Raw genomic sequence first — 23,101 nt, 5'->3', positions numbered from 1 at the left:
TGAACCTGGAGAACATTATGCTAAGTGAAATAAGCCAGACACAGAAAGAAAAATGCTGCACAATTTCACTTATATGTAGAATCTTAAAAAAAAAAAAAAAAGAGGCCAGGTATGGTGGCTCACGCCTGTAATCCCAGCACTTTGGGAGGCCGAGGCGGGCGGATCACGAGGTCAGGAGATCGAGACCATCCTGGCTAACACGGTGAAACCCCATCTCTACTAAAAATACAAAAAAATGCCAGGTGTGGTGGCGGGCGCCTGTAGTCCCAGCTACTCGGGAGGCTGAGGCAGGAGAAGGGCGTGAACCCAGGAGGCAGAGCTTGCAGTGAGCCGAGATCGCGCCACTGCACTCCAGCCTGGGCAACAGAGCGAGACTCCGTCTCAAAAAAAAAAAAAGAAGAAGAAGAAGAAAAAGAGAGAAAAAAGTCAAATACATAGACAAAGAATAAAATGGTGGTTGCTCGGTGTGGGGAGGAGACAGGAAGAAGGAGATCAAAGGGTACAAAGTTGCAGATATATAGGATAAATAATTTAGAGATCTAAGGTACAACATGGGGACTATAGTTAATAACATTGTATTCAGGATTTTTGCTAAGAGTAGATTTTGGGTGCTCTTGCTACAGTGCACAAAAAAGGGTAACTATATGAGATATGGATATGTTAATTTATTTGACTATTTTAAAATTTTACTACGTGACAAAAATTCTGGAGTTGAAAATGAAAAATTAAAGAGGAGTTCAACAGCATATTTGAACTGACAGAAGAAAAAATCCACAAGCTTGTAAACAGGTTAACTGAGATTATCTAATCTAAGCAACAGAAAGAAAAAAGAATGAAGAAAAATGAATATAACTTTAGAGACCTGGGGGACACCCTCACGCTACCAGTATTCACATAATATGAGCCCTAGAAGGAGAGGAGACAGAGAAAATGGAAGAAAGAATATTTGAAGAAATAGTGGCCCAAAACTTCTGAAATTTGATGAAAAACTGTATCAAATCTGCATATCCAAGAAGCTCAACAATCTCCAAGTAGAATAAACCTCAAGACCAAGACACATCCTAGTCAAACTATCAAAAGCCAAAGACAAAGAATCTGGAAAGCAGCAAGAGAAGTGATTCATCCCACACACAGCCCTCCCCAGACCATGACTTCCTAGAACCATGCTCCTGGAACCAATGCCGACAGAATCTGAGGTAACAATCACTTGTGAGTCATCAACAGCACTGCCCTATCAGGGAAGTCAAAGACGGAAAAAGAACTCTTTCAGACCTTTCAAGTGCCCCCTCCTTTCCTTAAAGTCTTTTATAGGGGACTCCTTCTTAGAGTCTCCATCCTGTGAGTCAGGTCTGAAAGGGCACAGACAGGTCACAGTCAGCATTGTTGGGGCAGGCCTGCAAGCAGCGTCATCGGGGATCTCACATGACAATGGCCGCCTGTACCCTCTGAGGGCTACAGGATCTACCCTGTTGGCAAGCAGCTAAGCAGTAAGTAACTGTTGGCTTTAGATTGTATAGTATTTGTTCTAAGCATAAGGTAATATATAATATTTTCCTTAAAAAGAAGTTCCTAGTCTTACAGTATAACTGAAAACTAGGCATGTTTATTTAATGTGCATTTTTATAGCTATACAGATACACATCTACAGTTTTATGTTGTACTTTATATCTTAACACACATCTACATATTTGATATGGTTCTTGTTTTCTTTCTTTCTTAAAGAAAGTTCAGTGTTCACTTGAGAAAAACTTGGAGGTGAATTTTTTCCAACATCCTAACCCAGTAGACGCCCATTCATCCAGCTGCTATTTTCTGAACACCCATCCTGTGGCAGGACGTTTCGCGGGATGCCAGACATAGAGATGGAAGATGAGGTGTTTCTAGTGGGACAGAAAGGGCACATGCTCAGTCTGAGCTTAGGAGAGACTGCCTGGAGGAGGTATCTGAGTGCTGAAGGATTCGCTAGGTGAACTGAAGTGAGCTTGGGCAAGGCTATCCAGGGAGAGGGGGCCAGCAAGACATGGAAGTGAGGGAGGACCTTGCATATTGGACAGATTCCAGGCAAAGAGCCATACAACATAGAAAATCAAATTTCCAAAATGCAGTTAAATTCAGTTCAATTCAACCAACATTTTCACCAGTTCCCTCCTATATAGACGGCTTTATATTATAATAGCTCCTGGGTTACAGAGATGTCAGGAAGACATGTCTACACCTAATTTCAATCAAGTCTGACAAGTAACAGTGGAGTAACAGACAGATAGCATCGCGGAGGTGGCGAGGAACTTTGTCTGGAGGGTCCGAGTGGCTTTCAGAGGGGAAGGGATGAACAGGAATTCAAGCCCACCATAGGAGGAAAAGGGGCTCTCAGTAGAGGATGCGGCATGTGCTTCAGCATCCAGGCAGGAAACTGGAGGCAGGGTGCCAAGAGCTGAATAGAGCTCATTCATACTGGGCCTTAGATTTGGAGTTGGGTGCAGGCTGGGTAGGAAGGACAGGGAGAAGCAAGCTGGAGTTGGGCTGCACAGGGCCTTCCTAGGGCATTCAGCTTTGATCGTTGGGCTACAAGGTCTTTGAAGGTGTGTGAACTGATGTGATAGGACGAGAAAGTGTTTTAGAAAACACCTGTAGGGCTACAGTGCAGGGGCAGATAAGAGGGTAAGATCAATACAGAGAGCAGCGAGGCTATTTCAGGCATCCTGGCCTGACCCGGCTGTGGTTGGGGAGATGGAACAGGGGCATGGTTTCAAGAAATGTTAAAGATCTCAGCTAGGCGGGCTTGATGGTTGAGGAGAGAAGTCTGGTGAGGGAGAGGGAAAGGTCAAGGATGTGCCCCTGCTTCTGGTTTGTGTGACTTGACGGATGGTGATGCCACCAGCTGTCCACAGCCTAGCCACTGTCTCTTCATACGGTTGCGCGCGTGCACACACACACACCCCCAGTTGTGTCTTTTCTCCTCCTCCACTCCCTGATCCTAAACCAGAAATGGAAAAACACAGAGAAAGCCCCGAAAATTTCCCCAAAAGGTCTCATGGATGATGGATCAGTGAGGTCCACTGAGTGAGGGCCAGACCCTGGCAACTTCCTCGAGAAAGCACAAAATGGAAAACAACGCTCTCAGCATATGCATGCACCACTTATCTGACAACACAGCTCTTTACTGCCCCCTAACCACCTTCCTATGTCCAGTGCTTTTTCTCATCCCTTGATTCATGTTTGTAGTTACAGGGATTGTTACGGATAGTTCTGCTATCTGATTCCTCAGATATATGGCAATGTTTGAAGATCTTTCTCCTTCCCTCCCTCCCTCTCTTTCTTTTTCTTTTCTTTTTTTCTTTTCCTTCTTTCTTCTCCCCAGCTTTTATTTTATTGTGATATATACTGTATTGACTGGGGTACATAAAATATCCATGTACCGCTTAACACGTTTTTATAACAACACACATGAAACCACCACCAAGCAAAGAAACAGAATGCTGCTAGCACTGCAGAAGCCCCTCTCAAGTACTCAATCACAATCCTTAGTCTCACCTCCTCATCCCACACCCCAAATCCTCCCACACCAGCAACTATTACTCTGACTTTGGGACTCACTTCCTTGCTTTTCTTTCTGTGTTAACACTGAAGTATGTTCCCCTAGACCATGGCATTTAGTCCTGCTTGTTTGGAACTTCATTCTTTGAAATTCCCTGATCCTGCTTCTCTCTTTCAGCAGAGTGTTTATAAGATTCACTCATGCTGTTGTAGGCAGCCATGCTGTCTGCCATGTGGATATAGCGCCATTTTTTATTCCACTCTATTGGGATGGTCACTGGATTGTTTCCAGAGTTGAGCTCTTATGAGCAAAGCTCCTCGAACACACTTGTACATGTATCCTAGTCACAGTTCCTAAGTTTCCTCAGGGTTTATATCTGGGACTGGAGTTGCTGGGTCATCTGGTGTCTTTCTTATTGTTCCATATTACTCAATATTGCGTGAGGGTCTTCTTGTTCCATGATCCTGGCAACATTCACCATTGTCTCTCACCTTTTTGTTTTAAACCACTTTTCCCAAAATAAACTCCTCTCCTAATATACACTGTCCTCCTCCCCTCTGAGGTCAGTGGGCCTATCTTCTGTGTCCCAGGCTCATAATAGAGGACATTCACATGTGAGCATGACCATAGGCAGACAGGAACAATTCCCAAGTGAGTACACCAAAACCTAAATTCATTCAGGTTGACTGAACAAACATAAATTCTTCTTGGCCTCGTCATGTCACACCTGTGTGTTCTGATACCCTAGTTGAGAGCCACTGTCCTTCTTGGCTGAGCGTCTATGTTTTTAGCAGCCTTGAGCTTGAATGTACTGACTGCCTCTCTAGCTCAAAGCCATGACCACCCCACATGTTTCTCAACCAAAGCTTGTCCCTCACAAACACCACCATGGGGACAAAGAACGGTGATTACATTTTCTCAAATCCAGTACTACAGAACCAAGGGCCGTCCCTTGGCGTGTGATACTCACAGACCTTTCTTCTCTGCTCCCCCTACAGGGTCTGACCAGCCGATCTGGACCTGGCCAAGGGTCCTGTCATCATGGCCACCCCACCATTCCGACTGTTAAGGAAGATGTTTTCCTTCAAGGTGAGCAGATGGATGGGGCTTGCCTGCTTCCGGTCCCTGGTGACATCCTCTCCCAGTATTCGCCAGAGGAAACTAATGCACAAGCTGCAGGAGGAAAAGGCTTTTCGCGAAGAGATGAAAATTTTTCGTGAGAAAATAGAGGACTTCAGGGAAGAAATGTGGACTTTCCGAGGCAAAATCCGTGCTTTCCGGGGCCAGATCCTGGGTTTTTGGGAAGAGGAAAGACCTTTCTGGGAAGAGGAGAAAAGCTTCTGGAAAGAGGAAAAATCCTTCTGGGAAATGGAAAAGTCTTTCAGGGAGGAAGAGAAAACTTTTTGGAAAAAGTACCGCATTTTCTGGAAGGACGATAAGGCCTTCTGGAAAGAGGACAATGCCTTATGGGAAAAAGACCGGAACCTTCTTCAGGAGGACAAGGCCCTGTGGGAGGAAGAAAAGGCCCTGTGGGTAGAGGAAAGAGCCCTCCTTGAGGAGGAGAAAGCCCTGTGGGAGGATAAAACGTCCCTCTGGGAGGAAGAGAATGCCCTCTGGGAAGAGGAGAGGGCCTTCTGGGTGGAGAGCAATGGCCACATTGCCAGGGAGCAGATGCTCGAAGAGCTCCACAACGCCAACAGAGGGCGGCGCTCGCTGGCCTTCTCCCGAGGCAGGGCGTAGCCAGCATGCAGGTGCAGGGCCCTGTGGTCCAGACTCCCCTGGGTTGGGATTCAAGTCCAGGGTGAACTCATGTGCTGGAGAAAAAACATACTCATTGGTCTCCTTGTTTTGAAAGATCCAATAAAGTCCTGAGACAAGGTTTGGAAATCCAACTTCTTTGAGGAAGGCTGGCTGCATTTTTTTCCAGGTTTTGTGATGCTCCAAGGTCATATTCCCATCTCTGGGCCACAGAGCTCGGCCCCAGGCAGCTCCCAGTGACTCCAGCCTGTGCGGGTGTTTGGAAGTAGAGACGCTTTGGCTCTCTTTAAAAGAGTCAAAATGGGGAGAAGAGGCTTGGGCTGTGCCAGCTAGAGACACACAGGGACGGAGAGGGGCTGAGATACCACTGTCTCTGCCACACTGTAGGGAAGTCACTTCTTCACTTGGGGCAGTCTTGGAGGCCTGGAGAGGGCTGACAGCATTCCAGTAAAGGCCTCCGTGCTGTTAACTCTTTGTTTGTGCCTCTTCCTCCCCTGGTAAGGCATGTGGAGGACACAGGCAGAATCCCTGCACGACCCACTCACTGGTAGTTCCGAGTTCCACCAAACGTCTCAGCAGCCCTACTCAGGCAGCATGAAAATGGGGCCTTGGCGTGGGGGCTGAGACTCAAGAGTGCGGCCCCCAAGAGCACTGACGCCCCTGACGAGGGAGTCAAGCTGACCCATGGAGTGGCCTGGGCAATGCACGGGCATGCTCCCTGCCCCTGCCCTCACATATTCCCACTCACAGAAGTCTCATGGTCCCTGTTTTTCTGTATTATACATTCTTTTTGGGGGGCTTCCTGTTTTCATCTATTTTAAAATTAAAATACCCTAGGAAGTAGTACATTGAATGAATGTGCATGAATGTGGTCAAGCAACTTATGTGCCCAACTTTTCTTCTGGGGGTGGGGAGATTAGATGGCCTTTATGGGGAATGCTACACAAATGACCAAAAGTGAGGGAGTAAGGGAGTAAGAAACGCCACGACAAATGTGTCTTGCTTCCCCTTTCCTTAGGCCTGACCTTCATTGTTATATTAACACATCAACTTACCTCACCGTGGTGGGTCCCCTACTACTAGACAAGCACTTTCTCATGCACCTCCTCATGTGACCTTCACCACAGCTCTGTGGGCTGGCAGGAAGGTGCATAAACCCATTGTACAGATGAGGAAACAGAGACCTAAAGAAGCAATGTGAGTGCATGTGGTCCAGCAAGTAGCAAATGGGAGGGCCAGGACAAGAACCCACAGTGTCTGTCTCTTGGTATTGTGGCCCTTTCCTAATACAGCCCTGGGTCATGGAAAGTGACTTGGCTGATAGTGGTGTCAATACTGGGAGAGCCTTAAAGTACACTAGGATTTCACAGTGGCTTGGGGGTGGAGAGATAGGGAAAGGAGAGGACAGGGATCTTTACAAAGTCAATGGTGAACGAACACCCTTGGTGCCAGGAGAGTGGGCTGACTCCCAGGAGATGATTGTGGGAAAGCCTGGGTCACTGCATGGCCAACGGAAAACTTGGCCCTGGGAAAGTCTGGGTTCCCTGCAAGTCCTCTGATTCTCAGAGAAAGCAGGGCCACAGCAGTGGGAGCAGCTTTCTCCTTGGTCACACACACACACACCCATCCTCAGCTCTCCATGGGTCCCAGGGCAAGGACTTCAGCAAACCATGGGGCACAGGATGCAGGGTGGAGAGAATTCCATTTCAAGAGGGCTGCCAGGGGCCCACACTCAAGACCTGGATGGTGTAGGCCACTGGATGGTGTTCACACTGCAGGAACCCCAGTGCAGAGAAAAGCTGCAGATTCAAAAATCCCCAGGGATTCTGCCAAAGACAAAACTCAGGGTGAAGGGAGATGAAAAGTGTACTCTAGACCTCCACGATTGCAGACTCCTTTTATCTGCTATGGAAAGGAAGTTCTCAAAGCTTGGTCAGCACTTGGGTGAACTCAACCTTTCTTCTTGTTCCCTGCCATCCAACAAGAAGGTGTGCAGCCAGCATTCCTTTGCTACATAAATCAGTTAATTCATCATCCACCTATGTATTTATTCACCACCACTGTGCCTTCCAACACTATGCTATGTTTGGGAATGAGCTAATTCTTGCCTACAGGAAGCTTCCTGTCTAGTGGGGGAGACAGATAATCACACAATCACAATGTCATTATTTGGAAAATTTGGCAAATGCTAGGAGGGAAGAGGCCCATGGGGCTGCCTCTCTGAGACAGCACTACAGCAGTGCATGTCACTATGCAAAGATGCATAGAGATGAATGAAACTGAGTTTTAGCCAAAAGGAAACCTAAGGATAAGTAAGCTGTGTACAACTAATGTCTGGGAATCACCTGCCCTTCGGCACTGGTTCACAGATAGAGAGAGTGCAGATAACATTCACAGAAACATTTCCTAACCTCTGGGCTTTTATTAATACTGTTAGCACAAACACAAGATAGATTTCTCCACAACCTCAGCAGCAGCCAAAGCTGGCTTCCCTTAGCCAGCACCTGTGACAGCAAGGCTGAACTCCTGAGAGAGTTCCTGGGTCTTTCGTAAGATGAAGCACAGGCAAATATCTATGGAGAAGCTCAGCCTCCCTGCTTTGAGCTCCTGGCAGGGAGAAATGTCATTTATGCTGTTTCAGAGTCCTGCTCATTTAGCTGAGTTCCAGATTCAAAATGAATCATCTTTTATTCCAAAATCATAATGCAGATACTGGAAGATTCAGAGGCGCCAGAAACAGCATCTATTGCCACAACTCTTGTTTCACCATTAAATTCATCTTCCCCACAAAGCCTGAGCTGTGCCTCCAGCCAGAAGCACTTACCCAAATTACCCAAAGCTGCCAGGAGGTCAAGGAAATATTTTTGAAATGCAGTGGGTTCTCCAGTGTCTTCTCTGGTTTAAACCATCTGTGGTTTAAATAACCTCCAGGAAAGGGGCTACTCACCCAACCCCTCTCCACCTTGCCATCCCTAGACTTATGCATCCCACTGGCTGTCTAGTTGAACTCCATCATTTTGTAGATGAAGGAACAATGCTCACTGAAGAGACTTTGGCTGTGGTAAGGAATGGAGCTGTGTCATGACCAAGGTCTGACTCTTGTTCATCTATTACTTTCTCCATCCTCACATTATTAACCTCAGCAAAGCTATTCCTCACTGCCGCGAGGAGGGTGGACCATTTCCTAAGGTCTTATGTGCCAGCATTAGACGTCGTGCTGTCAAGAATTCTCCTGTCCCTTTGAACGTATCAATGGGGCTAGCTCCACCCTTGTCCCTAAATTAAAACTCAAGTAGACATCATAGATTCTTCCAGTCACTTTAAGTTAAAAAAAACAGTCCCCGTTCAGTAATTTTTTTTTTTTTTTTTTTGAGATGGAGTCTCGCACTGTCGCCCAGGCTGGAGTGCAGTGGCACAATCTTGGCTCACTGCAACCTCCGCCTCCCGGGTTCACGCCATTCTCCTGCCTCAGTCTCCTGAGTAGCTGGGATTACAGGCACCTGCCACCATGCCTGGCTAATTTTTGTATTTTTAGTAGAGACGGGGTTTCACCATGTTGTCCAGGCTGGTTTCGAACTCCTGACCTCGTGATCGGCCCACCTCAGCCTCCCAAAGTGCTGGGATTACAGGTGTGAACCACCGCGCCTGGCCTCAATTCAGTAATGAAGATGTTCCACTCCCATGTAATAAAGCTCTGGACCCTTAGTGGGCTCTGCAGGAATGAGAAATCCCACCGTTGAAGAGGAGATGAAACGGCTGGATACTTCTTTTTCTCTCCTGGTCATGCTTATGTAGGTTTGGATCCTTCCAAGGTGGAAGTAGGGGGGATGGAGAAGCAGGAAAGTTCTTCCATGACTGATCCTATTCTAGCTTTGACCTTCTCTGGATTTGACAGCTGTTTAAAGCTGCTTCTTCTTACTCTTTATGGTGGCTTTTGTGGTTCCTTGGTTACCCCTTCCCCTGTGAAAGTCGTTGATGCCAAGGTGAAGTCACTTACATCAGGCCCAAGCAAAGTGGAGCCGGGGAGGTCAAGAAGGAGGGGATCTCACACACATATTTCCGAGATAAGAACACAAGGACCTTCTAAAAACCCACAAATCCCTGAACATCCTGCATGTCCTGCACATCCTGCTGTTCAACACAAGTCTGTAGCAGGGCTACCACAAGAAATTCTGCAAGATTGTGGCATTCCAGATAAGCTGCTCTTACAAGACTTGCCTAGCAATGGCTGTCTCCACCAATAAGTGAACACCAGCTCCTGCCACAAGCCCCTGTGACCAATGATTTTTGTTTCAGAATAGCCCATGTGAACCTCTTCTTTGTCTTTTAAAAGTTTCCCTTTACATTAATTTATCCAGATATACCAAGATCATCATGGCTTGCATATACTAGATGGCAATCCCGTCACTATCAAATAAACTCTTTTTTGTCAGAGCCTCTCTGTCCTGTCAATAAAATAGGTTGATGCCCCCAACACATACACACACACACACACACACACACACGAGGAAGGACACTCTTACCTGCCCTCCCATCCATGAGCATGAGATGTAACTATTCAGCTGGTTGCTTACTGCACTTATCAAAGCCTTACACAGTCATGGTACTCCCAACCTCCCCAGAAGATCCTCTTGCATAGGATCTAAGACACTGGTTCTCTTTCTTTTGCAAAGCCTATGTCTTCTCCACGGTCATACATTCATTCATTTTGGCTTCAACAAACTCTGGAATGCAATTACCCTTCAAACCATAACTCTCTACTCTGATACTGGCAGCTGCTTTAGTCAGCCTTTCACCCTTTGGATTTCGCAGGCATGACTTAGTCACAGAAACACTAGTTACCCAAACTGTAGGTACCATGTTTTAAGTTGTATATGCAATACTAAAGTCCTTCTTTCTCTTGACTTGGGATAGAATGTAGCCCCTTCCCAAGTCTTTCCCCTTGATGGGAGTAGAAGGATTCACAATATAGGCCCTCTATAAATAAATCTTCCAAAATTCTCCAGAAATTTCCTACTCTTGACCCTTTAGTATCTTCAGTGTGGGTGAGAGTCTAAGAGTTATGTAAATGATTTTTGGAAAGTTGCTTGGTAAATTCTGCATATGGTTTGGCACCTCTCAATTCTTCAGCTAAAATTTCCTTCTAATGTTTCGTTAGATCTGCATGTATTTAACCAAGCCCTAGTACTTTATGGATTAGTTTCTGTATTGGTAATTTCAACTCCACTGAAGTTACCATCCCAGGCTTCGTTTCCCCATGAAGGTGCCTTTGGCATTTGGGATAAGATGATTCTTCACTGTACAGTATTTTCTCAGCATTGCAGGACATTTAGCATCCCTGGCCCCACTACATGTCTGCAATGCTGCCCAATCTTTGGTGACAGCTAAAAATTACCCCCACCCATTTCCAAACATCCCAAGGGAGACACTTCTGTCCCATTTGAGAACCAGTGATCTCTCAATTAGATAAGAGGATGAGCTCTCACTGTCAATCAGTACAAATTACTTCTTTGCATAGGGGTATGCCCTGTCCTTCACATAGGAACTAAAGCAGCGAGGTTTGGTGAAGTGTGACTGACTCAATGCAAGAACACCCATCCTACTACTGTTGGTCAGCAGCATGAGTTTTGTTGTTTCTGTTACATCTTCCCTTACCTGATGCCCTTTCTCACTGAGATGATAGTGCTGTTCTGGTTGGATAATACTTTGAAATATATAAAAGTTCTTTGTTTTGTGCGTGTGACTATATTTAACCAGAGCCATCCATTTTAGGACAAGTTAAAAATACACATAGAAAGGGTCTTTATTCAGTTTTTGGCTTTTAAAATAGGTTCTTGGCCCATTTCAGAAGCTTTATGAGAGGAGAAAAAAAGGGGAAAAAAAGAGAATAATTTTCAAATTAAAGGGCAAAGCCCAGAAGAAATGAGAATGAAAGAGAAGAGGAGGGGATGTCCAGTTAACAATACAAAGCAAATGCATCCACTGGCTTCTACTTCCTCCCTAAGTCCCAATAAAACACAGAAAAGGGGTTGTTTTTAAAAATCAGAAATAAATCCACAAGAACAAAAAGAATCAGAAAGAAACCAATAGCAACGCAATTTTGAAAGCAGAAAATCTGAGGAATGAGTGGTAATGGACTTAGCAAAAATAATAAAGCTGAATCCTAAACTGGCAGTGGGAAAAGCCAGGAAACAACCCAACTTATACTGCAGAGCCACCTTCCTCTCACCAAGGCTGGAAAATTAGCAGGCCAGGTGCTTCCTGAAGCACGGGGATAGATGGAGCCAAGGACAGGAAGACTACATTTTCAAGAAGCAAACTCTTAGATTCTCTCCCCTCCAAACTGCTCCTCCATTTTGTAGAAGATAGGAGGTTTATTCTTTGGGGAGGACAAAACTCAGGGTCCTTAAACTGCAGATATCAGATATTGCAGAAGATGGTGATACCTCACAAAAAATTGGTTAAAAAGTAAAACTGTACATTACGTGTTGAGACCTTCCTCCTCCCCATCTCCCGCCCGGTCCCCTCCCCACCATAGGAGCTGACCTCCCAGATGACTCCTAGTGATTCTGCCCCTCTGGTATGCATACCTTTGGACCACCCCAACCCACACTGAGTAGAGCTGATCTGTGTGACCAACGGAATAATAAGAAAAATGACAGAGTATGACTTCTTTTTCTTTTTTCTTTTTCTTTCTTTTTTTTTTTTTTTTTTTTGAGATGGAGTATCACTCTGTCGCCCAGGCTGGAGTGCAGTGGTACGATCTCGGCTCACTGCAAGCTCCGCTTCCCAGGTTCACACCATTCTCCTGCCTCAGCCTCCCGAGTAGCTGGGACTACAGGCGCCCGCCACCACATCTGGCTAATTTTTTGTGTTTTTTAGTAGAGATGGGGTTTCACCGTGTTAGCCAGGATGACAGAGTATGACTTCTAAGGCTAGATCATAAAAGACACTGTGGCTTCTGCCTTGCTCTCTCTTGAATCACTTGCTCTGGAGGAAGGCAGCTCCCATGTCATGAGGACACATGGGGAGGAAATGAAGCCTCCTGCCAATAACTAGCATCCCTTGCCACTTGCCAGGAATGTAAGTGAGCCACTTTCGAAGCAGAGCCTCCAGACTGAGCCAGATGGTTGCAGCTGTTCCACACCTCACTGTAACCTCAGCTAGAACTACCCAGCTAAGCTGTTCTTAGATTCCCAACCCGTGGAAATTGTAAAATAATGTTTATGTTTTTAAGCCACTAAGTTTTAGGGTAATTTGTTATGCAAAAATAGATAGTAATCTCCCCCTACACACACACACACACACACACACACACACACACAGAGAGAGAGAGAGAGAGAGAGAGAGAGAGAGAGAGAGAGAGAGAGAGAGAGATGCCCACAGGCTTTCCAGCCTGCCTTCCTCACTCAGCTCCCAGAATGCTGGCAGCCAAACTTGTCCCTTCTAGCAGGAGAATGGAAGCATCTTACTCAGGGAATTTGACCAGCTCAGGAGAACAGGCCAGAAGTGCTAACTCTAGGGACTCGCCTATGCACATAGGGCTTCTAATAACTGTTTTATTGCTCCTTTGTTAAATATGAGCAGATGTCCAAGGATCACTAGGCACTTTTGGAAAGCTTCTAATATGACATAGCCTAAAATTAACAGATAACTGTAGCTTGGAGGAAATAGAGAATATACAGGGAGAAAGAAGCTTCTAAAAGATTATAAATTATTATTAATATCCATAGAGAGATAAGAAAGATATTGCATCACTGAAACAAGAAAAAAATGCTAGGAATATTCAGAAAACCAAAAAAAAAAGTTATTGGACAATATGACAGCAGGAATGAAAACTTCAAGAAGTGAGTTGGAAGATAAGGTTGAAGAACTCTCTGAGAAAGATGAGCAAAAAGACAAACATAGATAGGGGAAGTTTAAGGAGAGAGAGAGAGGCTTAGACCAGGAGTTCCATCCTCCACATACTGAGATCAAAAAAGAAAGAAAAGGAAAAGAACATAGGGGAAGACATGCTCAAATAAGTCATTCAAGACTATGTCTCAGAACACAAGTTTGCAGATCGAAAGGGCTCAGGAGTGCCCAGAAGAGTGGATGAAAACAGATCCAACCAGGACACATCACTATGGGATTTCAGAATAGTGGGAGCAAAGAGAAGGCCTAAAATCTCCTACAGAGAAAAAGAGGAACTGAGACAGAACAAGAGCAAGTAACAAAAATTAAAATAAAGTTATACAAAATAAGACAAGCAATAAAAATAGCTTCAGATTTCTCAATGACACCACTGGAGGATGCTAGAACAATGGAGGACAAGCAAATATTGATGTCAAAATTCTGAGAGAAAATGATTTTCAACTGTAAGTTTTATTCTTAGACGAATTATCAAGAATGAGGGTAGAATAAAGGCATTTTTCAGGCACATGCGATCTCAATTTACATGAATGCACCCTTTTCTGGGAAGCCCCACCAAAATGTGGGGGTTAAGCAAGACGGGGGTAGAGGTGGCATCAGGAAGCAGGAGATCCAATACAGTGGTTAGGGGAGGGGAGACCCCAGGGGACAGCTGTGGCCCAGGCCCAGAGAGAATCCCAGTCTAGACTGGAGCAGTCGGAAGTCATTAAAAAAGACGAGACGAAATTAATGGAACTCCTAAAGTAACTGAAAGTGTTAAAAGGAGATGAACATTGCTGCAGGACAGTTTGAGAGTGAATTAGTAGCAAGTATGGAGAAAACTCAGCAACTGAGAGAAAAACAACAGTTACATATTAACGTCAAACAAAGAGTTGTTCAGGAAAGGAAGAATAGTATGGTCTACTGCATACCCAGCTGTGAATGGCATTTATGTAGTTACGTAAAATATAAATACCACTGAATAGTGATCCACCCAAGTTACAATACACAATATTGGAATGAGAGACGGGATGGGAAATCTGCTCATTTTTTAATTATGGGAAGTCAGTATATAATGCCTAACACTAAAAATTTTTAAAGTAGTAAGATAAGCATATTACTTAAAGCAATGTTTCTTGAATTTCATCATACATCAGGATCAACCAGAGGGCTTGTGAAATCACCAGTTGTTCTGCCCCATCCTTCTGCTCCAGCCACACAGAGCATCTCTCACTTCCCTGCAGTGTCTAACTCCCTTGTGATGTTGGACCCTTGCATGTGTCGCTCCAGCAGCTGGGATGTTCTTCCCTCAGCCTTCACCAGGATGAGCTCATGTTCATCCTTCAAGTATCAGCCTAGATATGGCTGACGGTGAAGAGCCTTCCCTGACCTCGTGATCCTTCTGGGGTCCCTCTTCTACTTGTACTTCCCCTGGCGCAGCACTGGTCACCCTGCCTGAATTTTCTAGCAGACTGTAAGGTGAAGAGGGCAGAGACTACGCAGGGAATGCTCAAAGGCTTTATGGCTGCCCAGCATCTTTGGAACACCCTTCCTGTGTTTGGGGAATTTCCCATCTCATCTGTGAAAGTCAGAAATTTATTTCCCAGCCTCCCCTACAGCCAGAACTCAGACATGTGACCCAGGCTCCACCAATCACAGGCATCCATGCCAGACCTCAGTGAAGAAAAAGATGCCACATGAAAGTCATTGTGTGAGGGCAGGAACTCAAGCTTTTAGAAGCAGCAGGGACAGAGGCCCTGTCAGAGGGGTCCCTGCCTGGGACAGTAGTGTAAGCCAGAGCCCACACTCAGCGGCAGGGGCAATAAGGGTTCTTTTGGAGCAATCCAGAACTGTTTTCTGCATAATGTTCCTGGCTTTGAAGTCACTTACCTTCACTCTCTGGCTGTGGGGGAAATTTCCTGAGCTCCTTAATGTCCTTCGATAAATGCCATCTCTAATAAGCTAGCAAGAGTGGGTTTCTTTCTTTTTTTCTAACTAAGAACCAGGCCAAGATAGAGAGTAACTGTCTTGTTTTGAGTTTTATCCTCAGTGCCTAGCAAACTTCGGCATGCAACAGATACTCAATACGTGTTTAATGATATAGATGAATGAAGGAAGGAATATTGGATGACCTCTGACTTCCCTGAGAGAAAGAATGTGAGGCCACAGTAGGCACTTCTCATCCTGCCCCTTCCCGATGAGGAACCACACATCTAGGTTTGTATCCAGGCCTTATAACCCCACACCCAAATGCAGGCAAAGGAAAGATGCCCCCTTGATCCATGGAGGATCTCGTCCTGAAGATCATGATCACCTCTTTAATCCCAGGGAAGGGCGAGTCACACGGGTGAATTCCGCCTCTCACGGCTGCAGGTGGGTAGCAGCACACTTCATCACTTGTTTTCCTATTTTTATGCCCACGGTGAGCTCCTTCAGCCAGAAGCACTGGTTCTGCTCGTGTTTTATGGCTGTGCTGTCTGTGCCTGCCTCCCTCCTCCTCCACAATTTGAAATGAGCTCTTAAGTAATATAAAACAATGCTTCGTGACAGCCTGACTGGGGCTGGATTGCTAGGGGCGGTCACTGCACACCGAGCTGCACATTTGCAGAACTCAGAGCTGGTTGCTTAGCAACAAAATGAGATGCTGGCTTAACTAGTTCTAGACTCACATTTCCCTAACCAATGCGGCTTTAAACCTTTGCTGCAGAGCAAAGACCCCAGCAAAGCCTTGAGAAGAGAGAACAGTTGCTCATGTTGGTTGAGAGCTTACTCTGCTTTAAGCACTGTTCTAATGCTGTGCACTACATTATATCTCAATCCTCACAACCACCCAGTGAAGTGGTGCTAGTGTTAGCTCTGGTTACAAATGAGAAACCTGAGGCACAGGGAGCCCAAGGTCACACAACCAGTAAAAGGTGGAATGGAGATTTGGACCTAGGCTGTTTGGCTCCAGAACCCATTTTTTTTTTCAACCAAGTTAAAATACTCCATTCAACAGCCACTTTCAAATGCCTTTCCCTTAAAGCAGCTAAAGCAGGAAGCTCACCAATGGACAGACCTGCTTCTTTGCCAGCGTGCAAAGTGAAGGAGTTTAACACACTACTTACACCGCAAATGCCTGCATCCACAGATGACCTGGTTTTGATGCCAAGGCCTTTATCACACATGACACATGACCAAGAAGATATTCTGATGACAGTTCCCTTGGAACCCTACCCACCTACCCCTCTCCAAACCCACTGGAGTGTCAATCAGACTCTGACTTGGCCCAGGGGTCATTTCTTGACCTGGCTTGGGGTGATGAGAGGTTGCGGCTATGCAACGAGCACAGAACTGGGAAGAAAAGAACCTCCTTGCAGGAGATGCTGATCAGGGCATGAGCACAAGCCCACATACAGCCTCCTGGTCAGGCTCAGCTCCCACTTGCCTGTACAAAACCACCAGACATACCTCACTGAAGGCCTCCAGTGGGAGAAGCTGTCTTTTCCTCCTTAGCCATAAAGATCAGTGTAAACTCCAACTCCAAAACCAAAGCCCTTTACTTCTCCCCTGCTCTTCCTCCCTCCTGGGTCTTCACCCAAGGCAGTTCTCTCCTAGCTACTTTTCCCTCTCTGCCTCTGGTCTGCTAGGTTTCCTAACTTAGAAAAAGTTGTGGCTTCACTGACTGGCTCCTTTTCATCCTCAGCCCTGTGCCCTCCCTCCAGTTTGTTCTTTGCAGCTCTCCTGGGGCTGTTCCCAGAAAAAAAAAGGAACAAACATCACTGGAGGGTGACCAGGAACCATTTGTTGGTGCGTTGGTCTCTTGGCTTCTGGAACATGTTCCACAAACTCCCCGGACTCCACCACGACCTCTTTCCAAATTATGTTCTCTTTTAATAGCTCCTGTTGGATTTTCCTTTGAAGTGTGGTCAGCAGACCACTATGTGGCCCCTAGTGGTCTATTAAGAGATCTTCAGGCAGGTAACTCAGGGTGTCATGAAATCATTTCATTAGCACATATTTCACCAGTTTGAAAGGAAGCTTAACTGTGGGTACAGAAATCCTGTTAGGTTCTCAATAATCATTACACATACACAGATTCACACATGCTACAAACACTGCTCTGTGTCTTGGTTAATACTCAGTTAACTTCTTTTCACATTATTTGCATTTAGGATATTATTTACTTTTGTTAAATTTGTACACTCTGATTTTATTATTGTGTGGTCTTATATCCTCATGATTCTAAAATGGAATCATTGAAGGCAGGTGATGTTTTGGGGAGCAATGGGTGGTGAGAATGCAGATACTAGAGGGTCTGGAAAATCAATTTTTGGTGTGTAAATTTGTTATTAGGTATTGGGAAACCATTAAAGGTCTTTGTTTGCTCACTTGTTTTTGCATGTGAACACGTATTTTGCTGTTTATAACCCCAACTATCTTATAGGAGGTGAGATTCCATTAAACAGACAATCCTCTGTTTGAAGAATACTTTCTTGGGTTTGAGATGTAGTCTGGAGAGCAGGATGGGGAGAGGGGGATTTCTCTGGAAATCTGGAAACCAGTAGGAAAAATCTGGGACCTCCAGCTGGCAATAATTCCAGAATTTCTACACTGCAGGAAATTGAAGATTTGCTTAGAAGGGAGACCCAAAGCTAATGCCCCTTCTTCCAGCAAAACCTTGACACTCACCAGTGCTCCTAGGAGTGACATGAGAGGCAAGGATTGAGGACCAGAGATAGAAAACAAGTAACTTGGCAAGATGCACACAGCTCTGTCCAACCTGCACAATGTGACCCCCTCTGAAGGCCCCTTCCCGTCCCAACTTACCATTTAAATGCTGTGTAACTAAACACTTCAGAAGATTAGGTAAAATGCCAAGCACACAGAGTCCCTCAATAAATGTCTACTTCCTGCCTTTTCTCCCCAAGTCATATACTGCATTACACTAGAAGGCAGGGCTTAGGTTTTGCCTTGTCCATCTCTGTACCTTCAGCTCCTTGCATAGAGCCTGGCTTATGTAGGTGCTCAATGAATGTTTGTGTGCTTGAGAGAATGAACCATAATTTACTAAGTCATTCTACTAAGCTATGTATTAATAATTGAACATCATACTTGTTTTAAAATTTGCTTCATTATAAATATCACTACAATGAATATATTTGTCCCAATTTTGGATTGTTTCTTTAGTTTAGGCTCAAGAAAGTAGAAACAGTAAACCAAGAGGTAAATTTCTCCAAATTATTTTCTGATGTGTCTAAATTGACAATTCTACCAGATCTTTTAGCATTTTTCTTACCAATTTGTATGAAGTATTTAGATAATGAAGATATTAACTCCTGTCTTATTTGCTGCAAAGTCTTTTCCCACTCTTGTTGTACTTGTTGTACTACTTAAGTACTGATGTATGATTTTATTTCAGTTATACTGTGGTCACTTTTAAATTTTAAGAAACTTAAAATTGTAATTTTTTTTCTGGAAAATTTATACTTAGGCCTCTCCCATATATAGGTGTGATAAATAGTCATTGCTATTTTCTTTTGCTGTTCCCCCCTTGTATTAGTTTGCTCTCATGCTGCTATGAAGAAATACCTGAGACTGGATAATTTATAAATTGCAGTTTTGCGGGGCTGAAGAGTTCCACAGGGCCGAGAAGGTCTCAGGAAACTCACATCATGGCGGAAGAGGGAGCAAACACGTCCTTCACATGGTGGCAGGGAGAAGTGCCAAGCAAAGTGGGGGAAATGCCCCTTATAAAACCATCAGATCTCAGCCGGGCATGGTGGCTCATGCCTGTAATGCCAGCACTTTGGGAGGCCGAGGTGGGAAGATCATGAGGTAAGGAGATCGAGTCCACCCTGGCTAACATGGTAAAACCCCGTCTCTACTAAAAATACAAAAACTTAGCCAGGTGTTGTGGCGGGCACCAGCTACTTGGGAGGCTGAGGCAGGAGAATTGCTTGAACCCGAGAGACGGAGGTTGCAGTGAGCCAAGATCACGCCACTGTGCTCCAGCTTGGGTGACAGAGCGAGACTCTGTCAAAAACAAAAACAAAAACAAAAACAAACCAAAACAAAACAAAAAAACCATCAGATGTCATGAGAACTCACTATCACAAGAACAGCATGGGGGGAACACCCCCATGATCTAATTACCTCCTACGAGGTCCCTCCCCCAGCACGTGGGGATTACAATTCGGATTACAATTCAAGATGAGGTTTGCGTGGGAACACAGAGCCAGACCATATTGCCCCTCCAATAGCTTATTTTTTAAGTATGTAACTCTCAAATGTATGTGGAATTAAATTGGTATTTGATATATGGAGAAAGGTAAGGGCCAGAGATATTTTTCTGCATTGCTAACTACGAATTTCCTTACAATGTATTAAATAACTCTTCCCTTCACTATATGAAGGCTCTTTTGTTATATATTAAATTTATATGTCATATATTTGTATTTCTTGTTTCTATTTAATGTTTTGGTGCATTTGTTAGAATTTCCAAAAGGACATAATAAAAAGCTGGTAACACTGGGCTTCATGGTTTTGCTCTCGGTTCTCATGACAGGTTCATTTGTATTTACACATAGATTCTGGGAATTTGAGGCCCAGCAGAGCCTCCCTTAGGAGATACTCTGGACAAGAAAAGCAACAGCCCTGGGCCCCACAGATCACAAATAAACAGACAAAGATTTTTGAGCTTTATAACCACTTTGGTCAATGGGAATGTGAGCAGAACAGGGCCTCTTGGCAATGGATGTCTCCTTTTCCTCTAGGCTGAGAAACAGAGAAAACCACTCTGCAGGAGGAAAAAAAGAACAAAACACACTTGCAGAAATAGTGAGGTGAGAGTCCAGCACAGGGACTTCCTGTGCTCCTTACAGCATGCCGGTTTCTGGTCCCTGATTTCCTAAGCCCAGGTTGTTCTATGAGATAATCCAGTACCCATATGAGACTTTCGCATTTTCTTACCTTAGCTCATGTTCCTTTTTCTTGAAAGTGAAAAAGTCTTAAGTAACAATAACTGCAAGGGATTGGATGAGCTGTCTACCACCACGGCTCACCATCACTCACAGGAGTAATCCATCAGACTCAGGGCTGAGAACATTGCTGATGACTTTAAGGGGTTTCTTGTGTCATCCAAACCCATCTACAGAGAAAGTAACAATTAAAAATTTGTACAATTCAGAGGAAGATTTGGAAGAGGGGTTGAAGTTAAGATGAGTGGTCACTACATAAAGGCAAATGAAAAATGTGTCCTTCTCCTTCTCACACACACCCACCCTACATACACATGACCTTTCCACTTCCACTGGGAATTTCAGATCACCTGCTTTGTGCCAGGCACTAAGCATACAATGGTGACTTGTAAATGGGTATTGTCCTCAAAGACTTTGAAATACTGTGGGAGGATAAGACTTAATTTCAACAGAATGTGGCAGATGCTCAGAGAGAGGTTTGCAGAGAGTAGTTAGGAATGTGGAGAAAGGTCATTTAGTCCAACAAGAGGGTCCAGGAAGGGCTTCCTAGAGAATAAAAGGAGAGAAGAAATCAAACAGGGAGTCGAGTCATTATGGATGCCTCAAGTTGACAGCAAAAAGCCAGATGCTCCAAATATTCTCTTGTAACAACCAGAATTCATTGCTCTTCCCTTTAACACACCATGGGGCTGAAGTGTGGAATAGTTGGGGGTGGGAGGGGTGATCAACGAAACTGTAGATTTTCTGTTTTTAAGCTTAAATTTGATTTGAGAACATTAGTAATAGAACATGCATGGGTAATAAATGATAGAGTCTGTAGTTTTGATGGGTGCTTATTTTTGGAAAGTAGTAGGTGGCTAAAGCAATTTTGAAGCTTCTAGATTGTTGACTTTCAAATTCAATTCCTTTCACCAAAAAAAAGTAAGAACTCTAAGCTAAGCTGTGAACAAAGACTGAGAATCTATTGAAATACTTGAAGAGAACCTGTGTAATTATTATTCTCCACCCTGAGGCATAGGCCTGTAGCTTAAAGTATTTGGAAATTAGAATCAGTTATTTTTAAAAACCTGATTGGGACAACCAAGAAAGTAAGTAAATGATGAAACATACAGGGATTTTTTTTTTTTTTAAAGTCACACTGTTGTGCAAAGTTAAACGACACAGAATAATACAAAGGAAAAAGTCAGTTCGTCCCCACACTACCTTCCCACCCATAGAAATCCCACTCGGGTAAAATAAAATTTAAAAAAAATGACAAAATAAACAAATGCTAATGACTAAAAGGAAGAATCTAGGAGTGGAAATTCTTCAAGACTACTTTTTTTCCAATGGGGCCACATTTTTGAATGCAGGCAGCAGGCCCCACAGGCCCATGGGTGACATGAGAAAACCACAGATCTTGGTCAGCAGCATCTAAATTCCAGCCATGGATGGGGGTGAAGGATAAAAGACTACAAATTGGGTTCGGTGTATATTGCTCGGGTGATGGGTGCACCAAATTCTCACAAATCACCACTAAAGAACTTCTTCATGTAACCAAATATCATCTGTTCCCCCAAAAACCTATGGAAATAAAAAATTTAATAAATAAATTCCATCCAAGGTCCTGGAGAATGTTGGGAAGAGGTGACTAAAGTGATTATGGCCTACACTGAAAAGTTAGGTGTACTTCCATTGCATAGCCAGAGGAAAAGGAGGTTGAAGGATGAGCTAGAAACAATCACCAAGTATTCTGGGTGTGGCCGAACAACTGAATAACATTGAAGGAAAGGTACAGAGGCAGCAGTAAGCATGGATTTAGGTCACACATGCTGAGGCTCTTGCTATAATGGTTGTTCTATTCCGGAGAAGACGTAAAATCTCTTCTCTGGGGCTGCAGGAACAGGGTAAATTGCCATTCACCAGGGATAGTTCTAATATTAACAGCCTGAAAGGGTAGATGACATGGATGGTGTGCCTTCAAAGTTTATTACTGTTTTCCCCAATAATAACTCTTTTTTAAAAAATCAGAGAATGAGAAATTAAGGAAGGACTAGAAAGGCGGCAGGAGGAATGGAAGAATTTGAAATCAACCTATCTGATGGAAAACAGAGAGAAAGAGGAAGTAGGAGGAGTAAAAGCTTCAAGGGCTGGATAGAAGTGGGGAGGGATGTTAGTGAACACAAAGCTCCAAAAAACAGCAGCTGTGAGCTCACAAAACTCATACATTGAAATCCTAATTCCCAAGGTAATCTTAGCAGGAGGTGGGGTCTTTGGGAGGTAACTGGGTCATGAGGGTGGAGCCCTCATGAATGAAATTAGTGCCCTTATTAAAGAGGCCCCAGAGCTGCTCTCCTGCCATGTGAGGGAGCAGCAAGAAGACACCATCTACGAACCAGGAAACAAGCTGTCACCAGACACCAAATCTACCAATGCTTTGAACTTGGATTTCCCAGGCTCCAGAACTGTAAGAAATAAATTTCTGTTACTTATAAGCTGCTGAGGTTATGGTATTCCATTATAGCATCCCAAATGAACTAAAACAGTAGGGGTGCAAGAGAGCAAGAGGACATGAGGTGTTGGTAAGGGTTGTGTTGTGTAAGAGTGGATTAGCATTTAATCTATTTTCTATGGTGTGGGACTAAAGAATTTAAAGACAATGATAAAGAAAAATTTATTTAAAACAATTTCATTTGTGAAATTGTGTTTCTTTGAATGTGACACTGAGGACTAAACCACATAAGTCTATGATCTTGTTGGGATTACATAAATTAGCCACTCATTTACTCATCAAAACCTCATTCAATGTCTAATATGTGCCAAGCACAGTACCTGAGATTCTATGATGTCATTTAGTTACCCTAGCTATTTTCAATAATTAATACATACATTGTTAACTGTGCTTAATGACATTTTGGAATTGGACTGTTGGGTCTTTATATTGCTGAGACTCCTACTGCCTATTGAAAGAAAAGCTGTA

The 23,101-nt window shown here is 44.2% G+C and overlaps 3 protein-coding genes across 5 annotated transcripts in view; 1 reads left to right on the top strand and 2 right to left on the bottom strand.

Moving 5' to 3' along the window:
• The window catches only part of LOC105490759 (transmembrane protein 272), a 125,967-nt gene that overhangs the window by 52,155 nt on the left and 50,711 nt on the right, over positions 1-23,101 (bottom strand). The window contains exon 1 of one of the 3 annotated variants that reach the window (XM_071081308.1): positions 20,135-20,268. The exons of the other annotated variants lie outside the window; for them this stretch is intronic. The gene's annotated coding sequence lies outside the window, so the exon portion shown is untranslated. Of the gene's footprint in view, positions 1-20,134; positions 20,269-23,101 lie in introns of those variants that run through there. 3 annotated transcript variants of the gene reach the window in all.
• LOC105490758 (coiled-coil domain containing 70) lies at positions 1,229-5,434 on the top strand. Its single transcript, XM_011756666.2, has 2 exons — positions 1,229-1,487; positions 4,534-5,434. The coding sequence occupies exon 2, from the start codon at positions 4,577-4,579 to the stop codon at positions 5,273-5,275; it is 699 nt and encodes a 232-aa protein (XP_011754968.2). The 5' UTR covers positions 1,229-1,487; positions 4,534-4,576; the 3' UTR covers positions 5,276-5,434.
• Positions 4,868-23,101, bottom strand: part of LOC105490756 (ATPase copper transporting beta) — a 147,638-nt gene continuing 129,404 nt past the window's right edge. Inside the window, exons 22-23 of the transcript XR_011614769.1 lie at positions 20,135-20,312; positions 4,868-19,961 (exon numbers count right to left, since the gene is read on the bottom strand). The gene's annotated coding sequence lies outside the window, so the exon portion shown is untranslated. The remainder of the gene's footprint in view (positions 19,962-20,134; positions 20,313-23,101) is intronic.

This window comes from Macaca nemestrina, chromosome 16 (assembly GCF_043159975.1).
Source record: "Macaca nemestrina isolate mMacNem1 chromosome 16, mMacNem.hap1, whole genome shotgun sequence".
In the NCBI taxonomy this organism is placed as follows: Eukaryota; Metazoa; Chordata; class Mammalia; order Primates; family Cercopithecidae; genus Macaca; species Macaca nemestrina.
Note: the sequence above shows the minus strand (reverse complement) of the source record. Positions and strands in the feature narration are given on the sequence as shown.

Coding starts and splice junctions, on each gene's coding strand:
- LOC105490758 (XM_011756666.2), top strand. CDS start 4,577: ATGGCCACCCCACCATTCCGACTGTTAAGGAAGATGTTTTCCTTCAAG.